Source organism: Corvus hawaiiensis, chromosome 2 (genome assembly GCF_020740725.1).
Source record: "Corvus hawaiiensis isolate bCorHaw1 chromosome 2, bCorHaw1.pri.cur, whole genome shotgun sequence".
Taxonomy (NCBI): Eukaryota; Metazoa; Chordata; class Aves; order Passeriformes; family Corvidae; genus Corvus; species Corvus hawaiiensis.
Window position 1 is genome coordinate 114,679,286 of NC_063214.1, and position 24,653 is coordinate 114,703,938.

Here is a 24,653-nt window from a genome sequence, read left to right on the forward strand (position 1 = left end):
AGCAGTGAAAGAAATGGCCAAATGTTTACTGGCATTTTTTGTGTAAATCTGGTGACACCCTAACTTGCATTAAACAGTAGCAGATAAGCAGAAGTAGACAGTAGTGTTACCCCATTAATAATATCTCAGACTCCTTATCTTGCCTTCCTCTTGTGCTCCTGTAGGTCCCAGGCCTGTAGCTAACCCCCACATGCAGATCAGCAATTACCTGGGAACAGGCAAGGAGAAACAAGATCTATCACCAGAGCCAGCTGAGCATGAACCAAGGACCTGCATCAAGAGGAGGAGAGAAGCGTCTGGAGACTCCTGTGCAGGACAGAGGCACCATCTGCCAACCTGGCTTGGTACCTCAGTTTTGTTTCTTGCCAGGTGCTCAGGTTCAGGATCTCACGGAGAGACTAAAAAGGTTTATCTTTTCCTCAGGTTGTCACCTTGTGCTGCTCATCCATGCGGGCATCAGTGGCACTGCCGGGGTGACAGTATGCATTTCCAGAAGGACACTAGAGCTCTGGTGGCACAAGAGACAAAGAATCCTGCTGGTGAAGGGGAAAGGCTCAGGGGCAGTGGGCAAATGCTGCAGGTCAACAGCCGGTGTCACAGCAGGGCTTACAGGTCTGTGGCCCAAGGAACCATTGAAGGAAAAGGTCTGGCAAGCAAGAGAGATCCACCTGGCAAAGTGCTAAAAGGGCACCTCTGACACTGCTCACTGCCCTGCTCAGGGGGTCTGAGCTGGGTGCGTCAGAGGAGGCTCCACAGCTCTCACAACTCTTTTTCTGCCTTTTGTTTGGTTGGTTTAGTTGTGGGATTTATTTGTTTTACTTATTTCTTTATTAAATCATCTGTCTCTCAGCCTTTATTGTTGCACAGGGTTATTTTCTTCCTGGTGCAGGACTTTGCCCTTGCCTCTTCCTTTCGGGATCTCTATTTTATCACTCTCCACAAGTCCCTGACAGGAGGGTGTAACCAGGTGGGGGTTGGTCTCTTCTCCCAGGAAACCAGTGATAGAACTAGAGGACATGGTCTTAAGCTGCACCAGGGGATGTTTATGTTGGACATTAGGAAGAATTTCTTCACGGAAGGGATGATTACACATAGGAACGGGCTGCCTAGTGAGGTGGTGGAGTCACTGTCCCTGGAGGTGTTTAAGGAAAGTGTGGACGTGACACTCAGTGGCACGGTGTGGTCGTCTTTTCCAACCTAAGCGATCCTGTGATTGTGTGATCTCCCCAGCCTGACGAAGTGTCCTGAGGGGCACCCGCTCGCCCCTTCCCACCAACCCCTCTCAGTGCAGTTCTGTATCTTAGGGCCGGAGGAGACACGGTGAGGGGGAGCCCGCCGCGCACCGCCGGGGAACCTTCCTCCGCTTACAGCCCAGCCAGGGTCGAGCCCCGGCCAGGATCCAGCCCCAGCCAGGATCCAAGCCCGGCCAGGATCGAGCCCCAGCCAGGGTCGAGCCCCAGCCGGGATCCAAGCCCGGCCAGGATCGACCTCCGGCCGGGATCCGGCCCCAGCCTGCAGAGGCCGCGGCCGGCGGCGAGAGCGGCGCTCCCTCTGGCGGGCACTGGGCCCTATCGCGCCTCAGCGGCGACTGGGCGGGCCGGGCTGGGGCGGCCGCTGCGATGAAATTCCCGGGCTCCGTCCTCGTCTCCCTCGTCCTCTTCGTGTCCGAGACGGCGGCCGCGCTGTGCCTGAGCGCGGGGTACCGCGCGGCGGGGGACCGCATGTGGCAGGGGCTCACGCTGCTCTTCGCCCTCCTGCCCTGCGCGCTGGTGCAGCTCAGCCTGGTCTTCATCCACCGCGACGTGAGCCGCGACCGCCCGCTGGTGCTGCTGCTGCACCTGCTGCAGCTCGGGCCGCTCGTCAGGTCGGTGAGTCCGTGCCGCCCTCAGCGGGCCGAGCCCGGGGGCGCCCGGAGCCCCCCGGCCTTTGGGCGATGCGGGCGGGGCCGCTCCCGCTCTGCGCCGCCGGGAGCCGCGAGCTCGTCCTGCCGCAGCTGCGGGAGGAACAGCATCCTTTGGGAATGCCGCGGGCAGAAACCTGCGGGCTGACCCCCGGGGAAAGGGGGCTCAGCCCTGCCGGGCCGCGGGGAGTCGGGAGAGCCCCCTCCGCGTCCCGCTCTGCTCTGGGTTTCCATCGCTGTGGCTTCTTGCAGATGGCTGTGTCTGTTCGCTGCCGCCTCATCTACAGCGCTTTGCTCTCAGAGCACTTCCAGGAGAGAACGGGAGATTCTTCACTCGGTTGCGAGTTTAGAATAACGATAGTACCCATCCCATCCGTGCATCTTGGAACATCAGTGGTGCTCTAGTCTGTCTCTTCTCTCCAAACGTGAGCTTCCTGCCCAAAATTGCTTTGGAGATTTTTTCTACTCCAGTTCAATGTTTCACTGAAAATACTGCCAGGAAAAAAAAATTCAAAATGTTTCGATGAAAAGTAACAGCAGTGTTCAACTCCAAGACAAAATGTTTCCTGGGGAGGACATTAATTTTAAATTTCTTTTCAAATCTTCTCTTTAAAAAGAAAGGGAATTAAATGCAGTGTGTCTGTAGCAGAGGCTAGGAGAAGTGTCACCAACTTTCTGAAATTCCTAGATAGTGTGTAAAAGAAAGATTTGTTCACACTAAGAAAGGTGAACAGTCTGGATGTTACAAAATATCTTACACTTCAAAACCATTGACTTCTTCTATAACTATGAATGGATTTTTTGTTTGCTTTGTTAATATTTTAAAGATGTTTAAGTTATGACTTAACAGTTCTTAAAGAGCTCTGATTTTCTACAAGCTAAGAACAAAATGATTCCACATTCTTGGAAAATAAGAGAGGAACCAAAGAGAAAGAAACGATCAAAAATTAATACATGACTTTTGTAATTTGAAATTAATTTCTTGAGGTCAGACAAGGAAAGAATAATGTCAAGCTAGAATATGTTAAGAAACAGAAAAAGGATTTGAACAACAAGAAGAAATTGAAGGATTTTCTTTTTAATTATATGAAAGAAACATATATTTATATTTTGACCTTGAGCACCAAGCATGACTTGACTTTCTGTTTCTTTCTCAACATCAAGTTTTGTGTTTGCAACACAAATCTTATCTTGTGCAGAATGCAGTTCCTGCTCTCTTGGTGAACTCCCAGCTGCAATCACTGCTGTAAAACTAGTGAGCATATGGAAGCCCTCTCCTTTCCTCTAGTGTGTTGCCAAGTCTGCACTTCTTCCTTTCTCAAAGATTTACAAACTTAGCATTTCCAGAAGGTTTAAGGATGTTCTGGATGTGCTGCAGCATACTTGTGCCATAGTCCCCATGGCATCATTTAGGCATGACAAAGTGATGTATGTTGACCTCTCTCTAAACCCGGGATAACTGGAATTATAATTACTAATTAAAAAAGGGTAGTACATTCATGCTACCTGAAAAACTTATTTTCTGCTAAAGGCTGGAAAGACTCTACAAATTAAAAGTTTAATAGAAAACAACCTCTCTTTACTTTTAGGGAAATGTGCCACTTTGTAGGATACAGCACAGAAGTGTGGGAAGGCAAAGTGATCTGAGACAGACTTTTGGGGTCTGAGACAGGATTTTGGGGTTTGGGGGATTTTTCCTTCCTTGTCTTCCTGCAACTAAAGCTTGCTGTATCTGTCAGAAGAGGAAACTGATTGCTTCCTGTCAGATATAGCTGTGTGCTGTAAATATTGTCCTGTTCTCAGCACACAAAATACCTTCCCTTTCCCTGCTTTGCAAGGAGGCTTTCTACCCTGTGTGGACTGGCATACACACAAGGCTGAGGTGATAGCTAGAAGGCAAAGTATTTTTTGGTTGTATCATCACTGCACTGTGGTTTTAACTTTTGTAAGCTGAAAAGGACCATTGCCCTTGGAGGCATTTTACTCCATCCTTGTAGGCAAACTTTTGCTCCAGAGAATCTTGCTGCTCTTAGTCATCTGCCTCCGTTGTGTGAAGCCTGACTCCATCCTCCCTGCTGGGACTCTTGTGTCTCACTGGCGCAGCCCAGGGCTGTTTAGGGAGGGCTGGGTCAAATTAGGTCAAATAGGACACAGACAGTAGAGCCCCCCCAGGCTCTCTCTGCTTGTGGCATGGGAATGAAACGTTTAAGAACCTTCAGGCTGTGTGTGATGACATTCTGCAACAGAGCTGGCAGCTTTGGCTGGCTTTAAAATAAACTTAACACCAACTTTTTAACTATCTCTATTTGGTTTGGTAAGATGTAGGATAGTTAGGATTTTTCTGTTCAGACTCAAATACTCAGAGATCAGTGCACTGCTTTACCAACAGCCCATGTATGTTGTGTGAGATTTTCCTCATCATCTTAAATCTAGATTTTTTTTTTCCCTTTCCTTTTTGCCTTAAAAAAACCAAAACCCACAACTTTAAATTTTGGGGAATGGTTTGGAAATATCTTGGCAGGGAAGGAGGGTATTTAGCCTTGCATGCCAAATGATTCAGCCTATTTTGAATCATCTGAGTGATGGGTAAAAAGTACTTTCTCTCATAGAACTTCTTGCATGCCACCACCTTCCCAAACACCCACACTCCACCTGTTCGGGAGGCACTCGCTGTCCTGCTGCTGCCACTGGAAGGACTAAAATTAGGTAGCATCCCTCTTCCTAGAGAGAACTTTTGGTGTACTGTTAATGTACCCTTTTTTAACTTCTTCTCCCACTCCCTGGGAGTTTCTCTATAAATTTGAGGCAATTTGTAGAGCAAAATTCCTATCTCCCTTAGTGGCCTGGCTGTGATCCTCAGGATACAGGCATGCCAGAGGCTCTGCAGAGACTTGGCTGGAACCAAGTGACTGCAGGTTTCTAGGCATCATGGGGGATTCCTGCAGCATTTCAGGTCAGTGCCACTCCTTACAAGTGCACTAATTTGTCTGAATGCTTAGAAGATGTATTTGGATAGGTTTGGTGTTGGTTTGGTTGTTTTTTGTTTTTTATTTTTATAAAAGGAGATTATTTTACCACATTAAGTAAATTATAACAGAAAAAATTACTTAAAACAGTAGCCAGTGTCAATGAGAGTTTTATTACATTTGTCTTTTCTCTAAGGAAGGTCATGATGAGCTTTCTGGCTCAGGCTGCTCCTCTGATAGGGTCTTTCTCTTTGTTCCCTTCATTTGGATGGCACTTGTAACGCCAAGGTCATCCTGAGATTTTAGGTGCTGCTACAATTCCAACACATAATAACTACTACTGGATGTAGTTTTGCTGGTGTACTGCTCTACACATAAGGATTTCTTCCAAGTGTAAATGACCCCTCAGAGAATCAGGGAATTGTTTATGTTGGAAAAGGCCTCTAAGATAATTGAGTTCAGCTGATAACCCAGCACCACCGTGTTCACCACTAAACCATGTCCATGAATGCCACATCCACATGCCTTTTGAACGTTTCTAGGCATGGTGATTACACCACTTCCTTGGGCAGCTTATTCTGATGCCTGACTGCCCTTTCAGTGAAAAAATGTTTACTAATATCCACCTGAACTTCCCCTGGACCAACTTGAGGCCATTTCTTCTTGTCCTGTCTCTTGTTATCTTGGGAGAAGAGACTAACCCACCTCACTACAACCTCCTTGGGAATTGTAGAGAGAGATAAGGTTCCCCCTGAGCCTCCTTTTCTCCTTACCCTTCATGAAAGGCACTAGAGGACCCCCTGTTAACTTGCTTGCCATTTTTAGTTCTGCAAGTAACGAGTAGATCAGGAGCTGAAGTGCAGATTTCCAACACATTTGACTTGGCCAGTTGGGGCTTACAGTCACACACTGGGGATGTTGGTGGTGCTGGACCGTGAGTCTGCTGGATGCGGGGGTTCCCTCCCACCTGATTTACCGAAGGCTGTACTGAAGCGGCATCATCAAAAGGGACTGGTGTGAACCTGGCAGTGCTTCCTTCTGGTATCACCTTCATGGAGAGCGAAGCTTGAGTGACTGCACGTGTCTTTGGAACTGTGTTCCCTGGTGCTCTGTTAGTGCAGTGTGAGCCCCGTTCTGTGTGAGGAGATGCAATCAGGGGAGGGCTGGGTCAGCAGTAGGACAAACACTTGCAAAAATCATCTCAAGCAAATATAACAGGCCCCCTATATAGAACACTAATGACTGTTTTCCTCAGGTTATAAAAGGACAAGGATATAAACAATAGACTTTTTTTTTTTTTTTTATGGAATCAGGCTTTGTTTCTCAAGGCATAAGAGGAAACAATTACATGTCTCTATGTACCATGTAGACAGCAGCACAGCAGATGCAGGAGGAAGCTTGCACCAAATTGCCGGAGGAGCTGCTGTTATGGCCAAAGTTTGATACTGTGAGCTGAAGGAAGTAAAAAAAGAAAAAACAAAAACCCCAATTTTTTTTACAGTCATTCATGTTTTGGGCATCTAATTCTGCAGTTTGAAATCTAATAAGCTCTAATGGTGCAGATACTGCTTCAGTGACACTGTGCAGAAGCCTTGTCTCTCAGGGGGAGTCTGTCTTTCCTAGTGACCTGCTTAATAGTTAAAATAGAACAGGTCTGAAAACTTCCCTTCCTTGTAGGACTTCATCAGCAGACGTCACAGTAGGAGATCCTGATAGCTCTACACTTTACAACTGTTTATACACCTCCCTCTTTTCCAGATGGGAAGAATATGTCTAGACTCTCTTCAGGGTATTTTCTTTCCTTTATTCTTGAGCAGGTATGTTAGGTGTCCATGGTGAGATGAACAGAAAGTCAGTGCAGGTAAAAGGTAGAACAATGAGTGAGGAACAGATCTTTTCCTGGTGCAGGTGAGTAAATCTGCAGGACTGATAAGTCTTTTGTACACTTCTTTAAAGAGAAGGAATTAGTAAAAATTAAGTAATTAGAGAAATCTGCTTGTACATTTGCAGATGGCATGTGTGGATAGGTCTCAAATAGCCATTTGCTCTTGGAGTGCTGGTTGGCTGTGGAAAGTTCCCTGTTTTCATTGCTTTCTCTCTCTTCACACTACCATTATTTTGCCTATGTTCAAATCCCACACATCTGTGATTAAAAGAGGGAATGAGGTGCTCACTCTCAGCAAGCATATAAGGGTAGGATTATTCCTCCTACTTACTGTGTAGAAGACAAATGTGTTGCGGCTGAATCACTCCTTGTGGGCACCATCAGGATCCCTGAAAAGTATGGCTCTTCTTTCTGCCAAGATATGGCAGCAGGAGAGAAAGTAGCGCCATCCTTTTCTTACCTCTCAAATTTCACTGTAGACAGTAGATCTGACTTTTTTTCCTTGGAGCAATTTTAGTTCCTTCAGCGGCTGTACTGTGGTTGTCAATGCCTTACATGCAGAGGAGACAGCCAGCTGCTTGCCTTCTGCTCTTGGCACCATGTAAGGGCTCTTGAAAGGGCCCTAAACATCACTGCATTGCAGGAGATGGATTGTGCAGAAGTTGGGATCTCTCACTCCTGTCCCTCTGGAGCAGAACAGCAACGAGCAACAGGGCTTCTGTGGAATTCACCATGCTGCAGGAGCTTGTAACTGTGGGGGAAAGCTGCATGAAGCAATCCCCTTCTTGCGTTGTCTCTTTGTTGTGTTTCATGCTAAAAAAAGAACAAGCCAGGTAGTTCATTTAAAGACAAGATGCCCAACCTCTCAGCATGTACTTCATAGGCAAAGTCATAATCTGGCACAGGTACATGATCTGAATTGATTCTTCATCACAGTTCTAGACCCTTCTCACCTGGATAGTCCTTTGAGTGCCTGCGCCCCTCCTACACTCTATTCCTTAAACTTTTAGATTGGTACTTGTTCTTTCTCATGTGTCAGCTGCCAGCCTGCTCCTATTTGAAGCAGTTTCTTGGGCAGTGGCACCAGCTAGAATCTTGAGTGTGTATTTGTCCCAGAAGGCTTCACCTCTAGAAACACTCTTGCATGGGGCTGGCAGGGCCTGGGAATAAATGGGCATCATTATCAATGTAATCTGAGTGCTTGCACATAACATTTTTATGACTCTGTTGTACTGGTAAAAGCCCCATTTGGCTCTAAGGTTTGCTCATCAGACCATTTCACATTATGTTTGTTTTTCTATATGGACAAAAAAATCCCCATCACAAACAATATTCTGCTACTTAATACCCCACTAATAAATAAAAATCAAATGCTTACTCCAAAACTCAGATTTTGGTTAATTATAATGTTTGCTATTGTCAGTAGTCTCATAAATCTGATCTCTTTTATAGGATCACTGCATATTTTTTAGATGGGTCCCTAGACTATATCTGCTTCTAATCACGCACTGCAAGAGTTCAGAGCCTGATGCTGAGATCCAATTTTCCATAATATACTCAGGCTTGCCCTCAGCACAGGGTGAATACATGGCTGTGAATACTAAGAGAGACAAAAATAATCTAGGATCTTTCTTTTGGAATAAAATCAATGTGTTGGTTTCAGAATCTCTGCTGACTTCATAAAGCCACAGTGCTTTATTAATTTTTCACACTTTATTTTTGGCTGTATGGATTCTTTCATGTGGAACAAGATTGACAGGGAGTGAAAAGATTAATGAGGGGAAGACAGAAAGTCACCTCTGTGAATGGAGCCTCCAGAGCAGCAGGAATGTTGAATAGCTTTAGTGATAACGATGTCTGAAGCCTAATGAATCAAGAATAGTACTATACAATCCCAAAATTACTCTTCATCTAGAGCAGTTGAAACTTGCTAGGGGTCCAGTTAGAGGAAAAAATTAAGTGAAGTTTATGAAAATAAACAGAAGTATTTTTTTTCTTTCATCTCACTTCCCCCTCATCTTGTGATTTCACCTGTACCTCTGTTGTTCCTTGCTTGTTATTACTTCCCGGACAAGGGTGACTATTTCCCTGTGTGTTTTGGGTCCTGCTTGATGCCCAAGCCTGCCCTTGACACCTTCATACTCAAGTAGTGCTTAGGTTTCTAAAGTTTTTGACAATTGAAAAACAGTCATTGTAAGGAAGTTGCAGAAGCTGTTCTTTCCTTGCAGATATCTGTCTGGGGCTGTTATGTTCTTTAATACTCCAGGAGCCAGGTTGTCCTTGTTGCTACAGCGTTTTCTGCAGACAGCCTTTTCTACTCCCTCCCAAATGTAAGGATTAGTCTCTGTGCATGGATAAAGGCAGCAAATAGTACAACAATATGTAATTTATTAACAGAACTGTATGTGCTGGTACCAGTTTGTTCCTTGGAAGCCAGTCAGCCGTAAGTTAGACCTGCATAAACAAGAGGGTTTGGCTCCCACTGTGTTTAAAGTAAGAAGAGCTGCAGCAACTGGAAACACTGCATCTTCTTACTTAGAATCTTTTTGCAAGATTATATGTAATATTTCTTTGACAGCGCAATAAACATAAGCAACTTAAGAACTAAAGCTCCTATTCTTGTGTCTTTTTTAAAAAAATGTTTATTTCAAGGTTTGTGAGGCTCAAAACTGCTCCTTTTCACTGCTCTGGCATGTTACTGGTGTTTTGAACCATTGCTTGGTAAAGTTTTGAGGTGTGTGCATGTGCTTGTACCCTGAGCTTCTCTCGTCAGATATTTTAACGCAAAGGTATGAAAAGTGGGTTTATTGCCATGTCCCATTAACATGTCACAGATGTATGGATAACAAGAGGAAAAGACATGAGAATCTGAAGAAATACACTTCCAACTTGGGTCCTGGATTTGGCAGCCTAGTAGTAGATGAGCAGTTTAAGGGCATTAATGGGACACCAGAGAGCAAGAGCAGCTCACAACTAAACCTCTGCCCAAGTCTGAGTACCACAAGCAGCCCAAAGGGCACTGTCAGGTTCTTGCCCTCTAGTAACATGTAGTTCACGTTTTAAGGAGTGCAATCTGTCGTATTCCAAGTTTACCAGGAGGAGAAAACCTACAGGCTTTGCTCTATGAACAAATGGCTTAGGACTTAGTATGTGTTTGCTTAAAATACCAGGAAGTGGGGAGACCTTTCATTCTTTCATTTTGCCCTGTCATTCTATTTACTTGTTTGCTTGTAGGTGTGTGGAGGCCTTTTATATTTACTTCCATGCTGGCAGAGTTGAGGAGCCCTATGTCAGCATCACAAAGAAGAGGCAGATACCCAAGGATGGGTACTCAGAAGAAATTGAGAAGGAAGTGGGACAGGCTGAAGGCAAGCTGTGCACACACAGGTCTGCGTTCAGCAGGGCCTCCGTGATCCAGGCGTTCCTCGGCTCAGCACCCCAGCTCACGCTCCAACTCTACATCTGTGTCCTTCAGCAGGAGGTCACGGTTGCCAGAAGTAGGTAGAGCTGTTGTTATGACCTTTTGGGTATTTGGGTGGGAGGGCAGTCAAGTGTGTCTGCCCCGGAGAACAACCAAGCATTTTGCAATGGGTTTCATCTCCATGACAGATGGTGATGCTGTTTTCAAGTTTATATGATGTTTTAGACTATGACACCTTCTGTAGGATACTTGCGTTGCTATAAAAACACGGATTTGATCAAGTGACCATTATGGCATGAGAGGGAGGCAGCTGGAGGGACCAAACTGTCTTCATGAAGAAGTAAAAAATTACCTCTGTTCCATTTTGGTTTTTGAGCAAAACTTTCTGGAAAATTCCTTGGGGTACACTGCAGAGCATGTTTTATCATGCTGCCTTAGGGAAGGTGTACGTTCAGGAATGCAGTTTTAAATACGGACTGAGGACATGAACTATCTTCACTTGTGCCAGACTCTGATTTTGGAATCAAAAGGCAGGACTCCATAAGCTGCTATGGAACTGTAACCATCTCATCTCTGGACCCAAGCTGTTAAGCCTTCACCAAGCAGTGCTGCACCACATGGACTTACCAGGACACATGTCTCTTACTGTGGGACTCTGCATCTTGCTCCATGATGCGCTCTTGATTTGCTGGCTTGCTGCTAAATGAAGAACTGTCTCCAGCTGGTCACGGGACAAACAGCTTTTCAGTGTAAGAAAGGACTGGCATCTGGGTGAACTTGAAGGTGCATTTCCACGGAAATACAAAATAGCTCTTGTTGTATCTCTAAGGCCCTGAGAGGCCAGGGATCTTTACCAGCTTCACAGCTAGGGAGGCTGAGGCTAAGGTGACAAGTTAATAATTGAAATAAAGTAAAATATAATAATAATAGTAGTAGTAGTAATGAAGGGGATGGAGAGGGGTGAGAGAGGCAGAGGGAGAGAGAGGGAGAAGAATAAAGCCCAAGAAAGACAAGTGATGCACAAGCCATCCCCCCAGCACCGATTGGCCCCTCCCACACAACTCCCCACAGTTCATACACTGAGCATGATGTTCTGTGGTAGGGAATATCCCTCTGGATAGTTTGGATCAGCTATTTTGGCTGTGCTTCTCACAGCTTCTTGTATACTTCTTCACTGGCAGAGCATGGGAAACTGAAAAGTCCTTGATTTAGAGTAAGCACTGCTGAGCAACATTATTCCCACACTGAATCCAAACTCAGCACTGTATCAGCTATTAGAAAGAAAATTAACTCTACCCCAGCCAAAATCAGAACATCATAGCAGTAGCTTCTCGGAAGACATTTCTCCTAAGTTCCTGAGTTCTTCATAACTAAGGTAGATTCTTCAAATAACAGTAGCATTTGTAATGTGGGATGAGCACAAAGCAATTGAATTCTTTGCTGAACGGTGCAAATAGCAAAATCTCCAGTCACTTTGCTGTAGATGGCATTTACTTGAGAAAGATCCCTTTTGTATTGTATTTCTTTTATTACTTGTTTTGACTTTACTGGTCATGATTGCCAAGGAGAAGTCCTGTGTTCCAGATGGTGAGAGAATCACATATTTAATAATCATTTGTAATGCTCTATTGCTTCTAGCTTTTTCAGTCACTGCTGAGATAAGTTGTAATCACAAACTGGTAAGTGACCTTCCCTGGGTGAAATGAACAGAGATAAACTGGCTCACCAGAGAGTCTGGTGAACCCACTTGCAAATGCAGCAGTTATCTCATGCTTCCCAGGAGCATCTCCATGCAGATGTAATTCTAAAAGACAGAAATGCAAAGAAAAAAAAGTGGTAGGAACAGTGTCAATGTCTGTTAGAGCTCATTCATCAGAAAAACAAGAGTCCTAATCTTATTCTTGTTGTGTGTATCTTAGCTATTGAAATACTGAAACTTTCTACAGTCTCTTTATCCAGCCAGTCCAGTTCTTATTCCATACTTCAGATGTCTTCAGCTTTCCTGTTCTTTGACACTGGTCCTCAAAACTTCAGGCTTTCTTCCATTTGCATCTGTTATAATTATCACTTTGTATTTTGACTTCCACATATTTTGTCTTGTCTCCTCATCAGTCTGTTATTTTTCTGGATTCCTACATAGCCCATCATTCTGTGTAAATTCTGCTTGTTCAGGGGCTATGAGGTTTGATCAGAGGTAATGAGGTCTGTATCACCTGAGAATCAAAAGCTGTTTACCACCATGCTGGGGGTATGGCTTGTCCTTTTCAAATCTGTTTGAAACTTCTTACTGCTTCCAGTATTGGCTTGAACATTTCTGAAAAGAGCGTGCATCCTTGCCTAGCCTTTTGTCAGCCGGAGCCATGCTGTGTATTTCTCGTGTATTTCATGGCATTCATTAATTTCTCTGGATGTTTTCTTCTGCATTATTGAGGTCTTGCCAGTGTCTGGCATTCTTCAAAACTGTCATTTCACAGTCTGCTGAGAATGTAAGACCAAGATAACCAGAAAGCTGCAAAAGCAGGACCAACTCTCGAGGTTAGTGATGAGTGACATAAAGCTTTGGTGACTGTTTATCATGAAAAGTGTAAAAATGTTGGATGTAATACAACATTGGAAACCCACACGTATTAGCCTAATCTGATTCCTAGTTCTATTTTGTATACATATAACTATAGTATCTATAATACATTTCAGTGGTATTTGTGAGGTAGCTCATCTAGAGCAGAATTCACTGTCTTAGCAATTTCTGAAGTGGGAAGGATCAGGTCTTGAAAGGACTTCAGATGTAATTAAAAAAAACAAAGCAAAACAGTGCTTCCCTGGATGATTCTGTGAGTGTCCACCTCCAATTTGTAAGAAAAATACAGCCTTTTTGGAGGAGGAAGGAAGAGAAATGCCACCTTTATAAGGACTGTAGGAGGATTTGAACCTGTTCCAGGGGAAGACACTTTGCCTTTTAAATTTACATTTCTTTGCCTGCTCAGGATGAGTAAAAGCAACAGTGTCACCCTCCCACATTTCCCTTTGTGGTTGCTTCAAACTGTCTTTTTCACAGAATTAAAAGTGATGTTTGAACTGAAGGTTTGGTGACAGTAATGAGCTTTTAGGAAAGGAGCAGGACTGGATTAGTCTGTTAGACTAATGGAGTCAGCATGAGCTATTTTCTATCAATGGAGAAATGCCTCTTTTGAAGGCATGAGTTTGTATGATAGTTTTGAGATTAATATAGATTCCCTAAAGTGAAATTGGGGAATAAGATCAATGTTTCAGCTTGTCAAAGCAGAAAGCAAGCAGAGTTCCAGGACAGCAGTACTCAGTCCCTGGTGGGTAGGTCTTAATGTTCCTTTAACTCTGAGAATATTCTTTTGCTTCATTATCTGCTGGAAGTTATGTTCTTTCACAGCTCAAAACTACAGGAAAGATTTTGTAAGAAACCAGAGGACATCAAGCAATATTCTTTACTGAATTCACCTGCTCTTCTGCTTTCAGCCAATGTTTTTCCAAGATATAACATTTAAAAATTCTCAGCTTAAATACAGTGCTGTAAGAAAGATGTTTAAAAACATCTACTAACAATTTGAACATAAACATTTTCAGAGAATATATGCACCACCAAACTGGCATGTACAAAATTACCATGTAAAATGGTAAATGCTTTTCACCTTACTGAGTGCCTTGGAAAATTAGATATAAAGACTTGATTATTTTCCAAAGTAATTCAGAGGTGTTTGTGGATCAGAATGGAAGAGAGATTAGCTGAAGTGATACAGAAAATTCTCTTAGAAAAGTGTTAGAGATCTTAAAATACACTTGTTTCTCCCAAAGGATTGCTTAGAAATTAATGATTTTAATTAGGAAAAAAGCCCAAACCCTGATAATTTTGGCCATATAGCTATAGCAAAACAGGGAATCCAGTTTATTTGTAGGATATTGGCACACAAACTAATTGAAGGCCGCAGAAAACACTGGTTGCTAAGCATTGCAAATGTAATTGACATCATTAAGAATTCCCAACTCCGATTATTTTATCTGATGCAATATCAGCTATTCAGCATGTTGGTAAAACTTGTGAATAAATATTTATATAATTGTATATGCAAATACTAAAATACCTGTGGGCAGTTAGCACTTTGTTTATTCTCTGTGTCCAGTGTTCATGTATGTTTGTACCTACTTAATATGGCAAGATGGGATGGCCTCCTGCCGTGCCTGGTAACATCTGGTCTCCGCCTTCACTTTCTGCAGAATTTAAATGTGAAACCTTCCTTTCAGGGATTTTAGATAGGTGGGAGATACTGACAGTTGATCTGAATTTAAAGACATTTTTAATAGGAGTGGTTTTTTAAATGCATGATGCAGATGGGTGTATAAAGAAAATTGTTGTACAGGAAAACACAGTGCAGGCAGGTGAGTAAATATCTCTCTACACAGTCAGAGACAATGTGGACAGTGCTGGTTTAAATTCCTTTGGCTTTCAATTTTGAGCTGTATCATATAGCTTTTTTGTGATTTGCTTTAACATAGAACTTCACAAGCAGTGAGTTATCTGCATGCTCAAGTTACTCCAAAGTTTCAGCTTCTGTTTTCCAGTTTTTCATCTGTATGGAAAGGGATTAGCACCCCTGTGCCTTGTGGAGTACTGTAGGAGTTTGGGAGCAAGTTGGATACTCTTATGACTGAACTGTGAAATTACCAAGGACAGAATATGTATGAACAGCCCTTGGCAGGGTGAGGAGGGAGAGACGCTTATTACTGCTAAGTGCCTTCTTTTTCTTACTGGCTACTTGGATAAGTATCAAACAGGGACCAAAACAGGAGGTAGGATTAGAATAATGTGCTGGGTTTGACTGGGGTAGAGCTAATTTTCTTCTCACGAGTGTAGGCTAGGAATGGCTCCTGCGGCATTACACCCTCCTGGGAATCCCCAGGAGTGCAGCGAAGACGGCTGCACCTGCACTCCTCTGATGCAATGTCTGCTGCTAAGCTGAAGGGCCTAATTTGTCTTTTGTCTTTGTAGGTATTTTTATGGTCCTTTCTCTCCTGTCGATTGTTTATGGCGCCTTACGCTGCAACATCCTGGCTATCAGGATAAAGTACGACGATTATGATGTCCGTGTGAAACCTGCTGCCTACCTCTGCATATTCCTGTGGAGAAGCTTTGAGATTGCCACGCGGGTCACAGTGTTGGTGCTTTTCGGTTCAGTCCTTCGGATCTGGGTTTTCCTCGTCGTGCTGCTGAATTTCTTAGGTTTCTGCTTCTACCCATGGGTTCTCTTCTGGCTTAGCAAGTCCCCGTTTCCTGAGAACATAGAAAAGGAACTGAGCAGGGTGGGCACTACCATCGTCTTGTGCCTTCTCACATTCCTGTACGCTGGCATTAACATGTTCTGCTGGTCGGCAGTGCACGTGGAGCTCAGTGACCCTGACTTGATTAGCAAATCCCAGAACTGGTACCGCATGACTGTGTACTACATCGTGCGGCTGATGGAGAACGCCTTCCTCCTGCTGATGTGGTACATTTATAGAACAGACTTCTACCTGTATGTCTGCGCCCCAATGCTGGTCCTGCAGCTCCTGATAGGTTACTGCATGGGCATCTTCTTCATGTTGGTGTTCTACCAGTTCTGCCACCCATGCAAAAAGCTTTTCTCCTCCAGCATTACCGAAGCTTTGCTGTCCTGTTTCAAGCTCCTCTACTTTATTTGCCAGCATCAAAAATCCACTCTACTGACAGGCAAGGTGATGGTGAAATCTCCTGAAAATACTGATGAAGCAAGGGGCAGTAGCAAGACAATAGATTCTCAAAACAGGAGTATTCATCAAAGTGTTTCTTCCAATGCCTAGTACAACTGGAAGCAAGTAGGTGCCTTCGGAAGGTGGCAGATCAGCTGCTGGGAACATTGTGTATCTTAGACATTGTGTCTTGTGGATAGGATTTCTTTCTTGCAGGTGTAGCACTGCACGATGGCTGACAAGCCTGTTTTTGTGGAGAACAGTATATGAGTATTTGTGTCTGTGTGTGTTTGTGTATGGAGAGCAATCGTTTTTTGTAGATTTCTATTTCAGAGCCTTTTTGCACGTAAGTTTATTGTCATGTGCTTATTTTAAGTCATTACTGGAGACATCCTTCAGAAACTGGCCTGATGCTCATCTTACTCAGGAATTCTGAGGATAGAAGGCAATGAGTTTTATTTCAGATAGGATGTCCCATGGCATGTCACCCTAGCATGGAAACAGAGCTTAGACCTGGACTACGTATGGACCGTAGCTGTGGTCTGCTTTGATCAAAATGCAGACTATTTTACACTCTAATTAGTGTAATAAGATAATACTTCTCTCAGTGGTTGAAGAATTGGACTTGCACAATGCACTGTAGTCTGGGTTGCCATGAAACAGCCAATTAGCCAGCACTGATACGGAAATGCGACTGAGGATGCACAGAGGGCTTATTGGCTTTGCACTGTTTCACCCTTCATGTTTACTGCTTGTTAGTAAGGGAATTAAATTTAACACATTAATTGTGATGTTCTGGAATAGCTCATTTTTTTTTCATTATCATTTATTTAATACTTTGTGACCTTCTGGTGTCAGGGTGGTGTTCACTTTATGTAAATATCTAGAGGCTGGGCAGACAGTGTGTACCAGTCATGTAGGTGCTCTCCAGTGCACATCTCCAGGGAGTGATTCACCCCATCTTAAAATGTGGGTGATATGAATCACTCTCTGGAGACCTGTTACTCAGTGTTAACCAGATGCCTTCACAATTAGTTCTGACTATCCATCTCCTTTTCAGATGGCTGAAGTTAGAGGGATAAGCACTACCCTGATTGCCAGGGGTTTGGCAGTGCATCAAGTAGGCAGCTCACTGACTTTTTATACAGGGATAGAAGTCACCAATTCCTTCTTTTTGAGCTGTGATTTGTTATGATTGATTTAATATCATTAATTCAAAACCCTCTGACTTCTTTACCTCAGGAGTATCACAGCCTTGAAGTCTGAAAGAGAAAATGGAAGTCATTGACTTTTTGTTCTCAGCAATACATCAGTGCAAATAAAAGTGCTTCTGTATTTTGCAAGTTGCTGAGAAAGGTTTTAGCTTTAGCTTCACCCAAGAATTTAGTGAAAATACAAAAAAAAAATATATTTTCACAAATTAGGTGAAAGCTTTTTGCACTTTGCTTGCTTAGCACCTTCCTAACATTTCTTTTGAGAGTTAAACATTATGGCTGCTCATGGAAACAAATAATTGATGACCCAAAGCATATCCCAGTGTACAAAGCTTGGCTTCCATTCTGTCATCATGCAGGATGTGAAGCTCTTAATAAGGACGACATCAGCATAATTGTTTTAGAAGCATCTCAAAACTCAGGTCTGGGGTCATTTATAATGAAATATGTCACCTGCAGTGCTGCAAAGACCAAACCTGCTTTTATTTTTTTCTTTACTACACTGTAAATTAATGTCTTCATATTTCAGTTTTATTATGGAGTAATGTTTTCATTTTGATTAATATGTGTCTGTGTATGGTATGTGTATGTAGATGTCATTAAATTATTGGTGGGTGGTAATGGGATTTTTGACCTGATTTTGCCATGGGAATGTACCTCATATCTGGGGAAGACACCAAACACCTCCATTCTAATTTCTCTGAGGAGAATAGAATAGTGAAGTGACTCCTTGAAGACACGACTGTGTTTCTCTGTACCTTTGTGTGTAAAAGTACAGTATAGTATTTCTGTGTGCTTTTCTAGATGCAAAAGACTTTCTTTTTTTTTCAGTAGTGAGTTTAAGGAGCAAGGGAAAATGTAACTCTTTATTCCAAACCTGTGGACTTCAGCCCACAGGCTCAAATTTTCTTGTGTTCTTAGCCAAAACTGAGTATCTGTCTTTATAGCTGGACACTCATCAATATCAATAATCAGGGAATTACAGTGGTTGCCTGTCTACAGATGTACCTGGGTCTGAAATGTTAGTCTTTGGGGGAAAATTTTAAAAGTGACTTCATATGTAGAAGTAGTTCATATCTAACAAGAGAGCTTAAAGCAGACTTTGGTCACTGTAAGTGGTGGTGCAGTTGTGATTGTGCCATTTGGAAACAGTGAAAGCTTCACAAACCTCAGGCAGGTTGGTGCTACAGTGAAATGTTGGTGCTGCAGTGAAGTCAAATGTAGGGGAGTTACACAGCCAGGAGCCCAGAATGAATACACAGTGAGTACCATTAAACCTCACAGAGTACTGTATATGCATATTTAGAGTGTGTGCCATATTACTTCTTATTTTTATACCAGTCTCCTGAAGTGCATGCATAGGGAGCTGAATATTTAAATCACTGCTATGAGAGGAAAAAAAAAAAAAATTATATGGGTTCTATTACTGTCCTATAGTTTTGCCTTAGTTGTGCAGAATAACCAAACACAGTTCAAACCCTCCACCAGCACGAGGGGCTGTTGCCTGTGCAGTGCCTCGTGTCACCATGGGCCGTGGTGGAGCCCAGCCAGCAGCGCGGCTGCTCTGAGGGGTTTATCCAGCTGTGCTGCCACTGCTGGTAGAAAGGTGCAGGAGGGAGGCATGGAGACGACAGTAATGTATTAGATCAAGGTTTTAAGGGACTGGCTGATTTTTCGGAAGTGTGCTGTAAAGCTGGGAGAGCCAGTTTTTCTCAAGATGATAGTCTGGAGGGTGTTGTTATCAGTGCACCCAGTGGCTGCACAGAGAGGACAGTATGAGCTACAAAGTCTATCTGTGTATGAATGAGTGATCTCTTGCTGCAAGTTCCCTGTGGTTTTACTCTCCTCTATGAATGTTAGAAGGGCCTGAGTTTTCCATGGAAGGGTGTAGGGCTGCTGCTGAAAACTGTATTCTTGAGTAGTCTTGAGTCACACAAAAGATGGCTCAGCAAGGGTTATTTGTGTGTATAAGAGTATGCAAGGTCTGACGCGTGGGCTTTCTTTTATACTTGTAAAACAACACAAATTAAATTATGTTGAAACTATCCCACAAGGTGTGTTGGTATCAGTTCTTAGTGTGCTGCTTGCAAGAAATCCAAAGTAAAGGTTACAGAGCATGCTGTCATCTGCCACCATGCAGCAGCAGAAATGTTTTCAAGAAGACCTGACAGAAGAATTAATCTGTGATTGATTTAGGAGCTCTTTATCTCCAAGCTTCCATTGCTGTTTAGCAGAAAATTTTGTAAGAGGGGGGCAGCTTAAGAGATCAGTGTTGTATGGAACAAAATTAGTATAGGTTATTCATTGTCAGTATGAGAATATTTACTGGTTTACATTGGGAATTGGGAGGAAATCGTTGCCTTATAAAGAATATTTTCACTTCTTTTCTGCACACTTGTTTCACACTCATCTGGGTTTACCATGTACTTATATCTGAGCCTGGGAATATCCAGCAAAATCAATGCTCAGGATTCTTGTGGAGGTATAGGAATGCACAAAACTTTGCAACATGTGTTTCTAAATTTAAATAGATAAAATAGACGCATATTTTTAAAATATGGGGGTAAATAGATAAATTGCAACAAGTTGTAATGTGTGTACATCACTTACATGAGCACTGAGAAAAGATTCTAGAAGTCCTGGTGGTGACTGACACTACTGTCTGCCTATAACACAGAATTGGTGGATACTTGGGACTGGTAAACTGAAATTTAAATTTAATTTTTTTTTTTTTTAATTTACAAGTAGTTCCTTTATTTTTTCCCCATAGTAACTGATAATATGTAGCCTACAACAATGAACCATTTTCTATCTCCTTCTACCTATTTGAAGGGCTTATACCAAAGAAAATGGGGTTTTGAACTCAGATATTTGCAAGCCAGACATCATAGTACTTATAATCTTGTATTTTAAAATGAAGTTGTGGTGAGTGCCTCAAGTCACTCAGGAATCATCACAGAAACATGAATAGAGAGTAATATGGCAGAGATGGTAAGTTTGATTTACCAGAGACAGAAGACTTGAAAAGCAAGATGTATTAAGGATTATGTAATTTCCTACTGACCAAGAAAACAATGTATAATAAAACTGTTAGGTCTTGGGGCCACCCTAAAATTAGACTAAAAATGAAAGGTAAGTGCTTCAAAATGACAATATTAAAGCTTACTGAATCTCTGCCCTTAATGAACAACTTCATATCCTGGACAAAAAGGACAGGTTTATCCTTTTTTTTTAAATTACATGCAGTTACAAGGAAAATCTCTTGCCACTGAAATAAAGTTTTATGGAAATGATAAATGTCTGTATTCAGGTATGAAAATTTTGCCTTTCAGATGTGAAATTCAGATGTGAATGCATCTGTGTGTAAAGGTTTCTAATCACAGAATTCTACCATTAATGGGGAAACACACCTAAGCAGAGGGTGGATGCAGTTGGATGTTGCTTACTGAGATCCTTCTGGAGTAACATTACAGTTGTAACTTTTTGGCCCTGAAGGTGAGACCTGATTGACTTAATGAACTAGATGAACTAATGTCTTAAATGGGGTATGTGCCTTCATGTTCATAATTGCTTAAGTTCCTATTTTGACAGAGCAAACAAAATGACAGCAGATAAATGTTACATTTTTTAACTTCTGAAATGTCTCTCATCAGCTACTTGTTTCATCTGATTAATGTGCTCTGTCAGTACAGAGCTTTAATCAGCCACAGACACTTTCTGGAAAATGATCGGGAGCAGATTTAGATGAAGAGCAATGCCAGGGGTAGTCAAGGTGAAGATTAATTCACATCTGCCTTCTAGAGGGGGAAGCAAATGTCAAAAACGATAGCACAGCACCTTACAGATGAGGTGCCAGCATTGCATTCTCTTGTGCTCATGCATGGATTTGCAGTTTTTGTAACTGGGTAAGTTGTGTGCTGGACTCAGCAGCAAACAGAAGAGAGATGTTTGTGATTGCTTCAGTTCTGCAGCTGCTGGCCCTCATAGCACCAGTTATATTCTTCAGAATGTGTGTCCTGGCTACTCCTCCTCCCTCTCTGCTACTTCATGGAGGATATTTTAAACAGAAATGGAGAAACAAGGCACAGTGAAATGCTCAGCTGGATTTTTCAGTAGGGCTGCTCTTTTGGAGCCAAAGATGTCTGGCAATGAAAAGGGCTGAACTCATGGAATGCATGAATTCTTCATTGCCATTTTAAATATTTTAATAATGGTGGGCAGTGCAGTACCTCAAAAGCATCCAGATGTCATTTAAAAAAAAAATTAAAGGGGAAAGTGAATTTTCTAAAAGAAGTAACTTCCACTTTGGAGCTACAAAGAAAGGAAGCGAGCCCTATGAAAGCACAGTAATTAGGTGTTTCTTAAACTTTTTTTCATTGTGTTTATTGTGGTCTTCCCTGCCCTTCTTCTTATTTTTTTAAGCAACAAGAAGAAAAAATACCAAACAGAAGAAAGAGAAATATTATATGAAAAAAAAAAAGTCACTGCAAACCTATGGAAATGTGTGTGGCAACTCACAAACAGGTTGCATTGAGAGTAAGCCTAGATTTCTCCACTGATGCTCTTGGAGAGGCATAATGCAGATCCCAGAAAGGAATCCAGGTACAGTGAGGCAGAAACTGTGAAGGTCATACTGATCTAGGACATAGCATCTTGTTAAAAAAAATCATTATCTATCTTTGTTTTTTGACTACTTTAATAGCAGCAGTCTTAATTATATGTATATGTCTTTGTATATATGTAATACATATAATATAGAAATATGTAATTATATGTATATTTTACGTACTATATGTATTGTAGTACACACATTAGTGCTGATTCTGCATCTAAGCACAGACAGGCAACTTCCATGCTAATGGTCAGAACAGAAATGTTACCACTGTCATGTGCAGTTTGCTTACACAATTCCATTATGCATGGGAAGAAAGAAAAACAATGGACCATGTAATATATCAGATAGTTTTTTAAACAACATGGTAGCTGGATGGTTCCTGCTTTGGTCTTGTTTTCTTCATCAGCTGACAAGATGTGATATGCTGAAAAAATCTGCCCTTTACAGAAAGATAAAGGATTATAGGTTGAAGAAACCTGGGACGCTGCACGTGCTAAGCCTTGTTCATGGTGATTTGGCTGTGTGGATCAGAAATGAACCAAGATTCCTCAGATTCGAAAGAAAGGGAAAGGAGAAACTTTGCAGGGAAGACAAGTTATCAGGTGGGAGCAGGCAAGGAATGTAATAAGTGAAAAATTACTTCTGCCTTGCCATGAAATACAGGCCTCAGTGAGGATGCTGGTGTTGTGCCATGAGGATTGATGGTAAGGCAAATTCAGGGAAGGCTGCAGAATGCTGTAGCATTAACTCATCAGACAACTCAAATGCCAGTGAGAGATTGGCACAAAATGCAGTGGAAACCCCCAAGGACACCAAGCAGGAATCTATTAGCCATCAACTATCAATCACTTGCCCTACAGTGTCCTTTAGCAGTCAAGGGCTTATGTGTTTAAGCTGCTATCTTAATAATCTACACATCACTGTTCTTTCCAGAGCACAACAGCAAGTGAGCAGTTGTCTCTTCAAGCAAGAAAAGAAAAAAAAATCACTAGGGAAAGGGAAGTTTTACTAGTGGGAGGTCTAAAATTAACAACAAACTGTTTATGGTCTTAAATGTATCACTCATTCAAAAAAAATTCTAGTATAATAGAAAACTAAATGCAATTTTAGCATGTGTAGGAGTGTATTTATATGGGGGAAAAATACTGACAAAGGATTGGAGCATGATTTGGCAGACAGTCCCTGCCAGGTAGCAAAAGTCTCAGGGAGATGGCATTGTGTCCCTTAATGCAAGTGTCATACGTCACTGTAATTAGCAGTCAACAGCTCTGATTTTGATCAAGGTGGACACAGCTCCTTGAGCTTTGGTAGAAAGCTACGTGAGAGAAGGATCTCTAAATCCAGCTGAGAAAGAAATTAGGTATCTCCAGCTATTGTTGCTCCCATGAAAGCCTGAGCAGTGAAAATAGCAGAATATGATTAAACCATCAAAACTTAAACTAAGAAGTCATAAATACAAGAAAACAAATGAATAAATAATATTGTGGGAAACTGTAGTCCCTAATCTAACCCATTCATTGAAATTTTGTTTTTCAAAGTGATTTCTCTGGAAGTGCTAAAAATGGGTGACAGGAGGGAGGGGGGTTTTGTGTATGAATAAACTGCTGTAAACTGTCTTGCAATAGGAAGATTCAATAACTACTAATCCAGTGGTAATTTAACCTGGAAGAAATTCATCTCAGTTCAAAGCTCAAGTTATATGACACTTGTGTCTTCACTGAGTTTCCCAAAGAGATGGATGGTTGCTTCCAAACTTCTCTTGAGTGTAAATTAAGCCAGATAGCGCTCTGTGAGATATTCTCAGGCAAGTGTCCAAGTTATCAGGGAAAATCCAGAAGTAAAAAAGCGTTATCAAGACAGATGAGTGAATGGAAACATATAAATCCAGTGATTGTGTGGCTGGAGCTGTGTAATTCTATAATAAGAGGCAGTTTAGATATGATTTAGCAGCATATAGGCTTTATGCTGAATCTTGGCACAGGGATGAACCCTCTTTTAGTACTCTAGCTGAAGGATAATTTTAAAGCAAAAGCTTCTTCCTTGGTGCCATAATTTATTGTATCATGTTATCTTGCTTAGACGTGTCCATTAAACATGACATCATTCCTCGGTGTTTTCTCTAATATATTACTGAAAATGAACATAAAACCAGGGCTGAGGACTGTGTCTGTCAGGTGTCTGGTTGTGGACAGTTATCTAACTGAGCAGGGTCACCCCACACCTCCACACTGAGGACTGGGAGAGAGAAAAATCAACAAAAAAGGTATCACAGCACTCCTTTGTATTTTACAGGACAAACTGCAGCATTGTAAAGACCTGTAATGTTACCCTGTGTTACAGGGTTTGGGCACTGGGCTGTTCACACCTGGGGGCTGTTCCTGGGTGTGAAGGGGGACACTGGAATACTTCTATAGATGTGTAGTTATACTGATACCACGATCATGAGCTACCACAGCACAGCTCTAGCAGGCTGGAGGCACCTCCTTTATTTCTGGCTGTGGAAGTGGGGATGCAAACGTGTGTCAGGAGTAATGCAGCTTCAGCAGATCCTATTTGGAAGAATGGAAATGGGCTAATGATCTCTGGAGGTCCTTTCCCAGACTGTGATCATGAGCTGCTAATTAGAAATGGGATTAGACAGCCCAGCGCTGAAAGAGAGAGGGAAAAGCAGGAAAGTGGTTTTGAACAGGCGTGCAACAGGAAAGGAGACAGGAGGGCAGGGGCAGACGGAGGGAAGGCCCGGGCCGGACTGAGCGGGGCTCCAGCTCCGTCCCCCTGAGCGGTGCGGGGCCGGCGCTGCCGGCGGGTGGCACCGCGGGGCTGCCGAGCCGGGCGAGCCGGGCGAGACGGGCGCAGGAGAGACTGCCCTCTCTCTTCTCCCACCTTCCGAGGTGCTTGGAAATCGCCGGTGGAGTCCTC

At 42.6% G+C, this 24,653-nt stretch overlaps 1 protein-coding gene across 1 annotated transcript; it reads left to right on the top strand.

Annotated features, from left to right (window-relative positions):
* The first annotated feature begins 1,581 nt into the window (after nt 1-1,581).
* XK (X-linked Kx blood group) lies at nt 1,582-19,169 on the top strand. The gene is made up of 3 exons (XM_048288894.1): nt 1,582-1,864; nt 9,986-10,248; nt 15,190-19,169. The coding sequence occupies exons 1-3, from the start codon at nt 1,620-1,622 to the stop codon at nt 16,014-16,016; spliced, it is 1,335 nt and encodes a 444-aa protein (XP_048144851.1). The 5' UTR covers nt 1,582-1,619; the 3' UTR covers nt 16,017-19,169.
* The last annotated feature ends 5,484 nt before the right edge of the window (nt 19,170-24,653 follow it).

Excerpts from the sequence above, each read along its gene's own strand:
- XK (XM_048288894.1), top strand. The coding sequence starts at position 1,620 with ATGAAATTCCCGGGCTCCGTCCTCGTCTCCCTCGTCCTCTTCGTGTCC. Across the intron at positions 1,865-9,985 it reads CAGCTCGGGCCGCTCGTCAG|GTGTGTGGAGGCCTTTTATA; the intron begins GTCGGTGAGTCC and ends GTTTGCTTGTAG. Across the intron at positions 10,249-15,189 it reads GGAGGTCACGGTTGCCAGAA|GTATTTTTATGGTCCTTTCT; the intron begins GTAGGTAGAGCT and ends TTGTCTTTGTAG.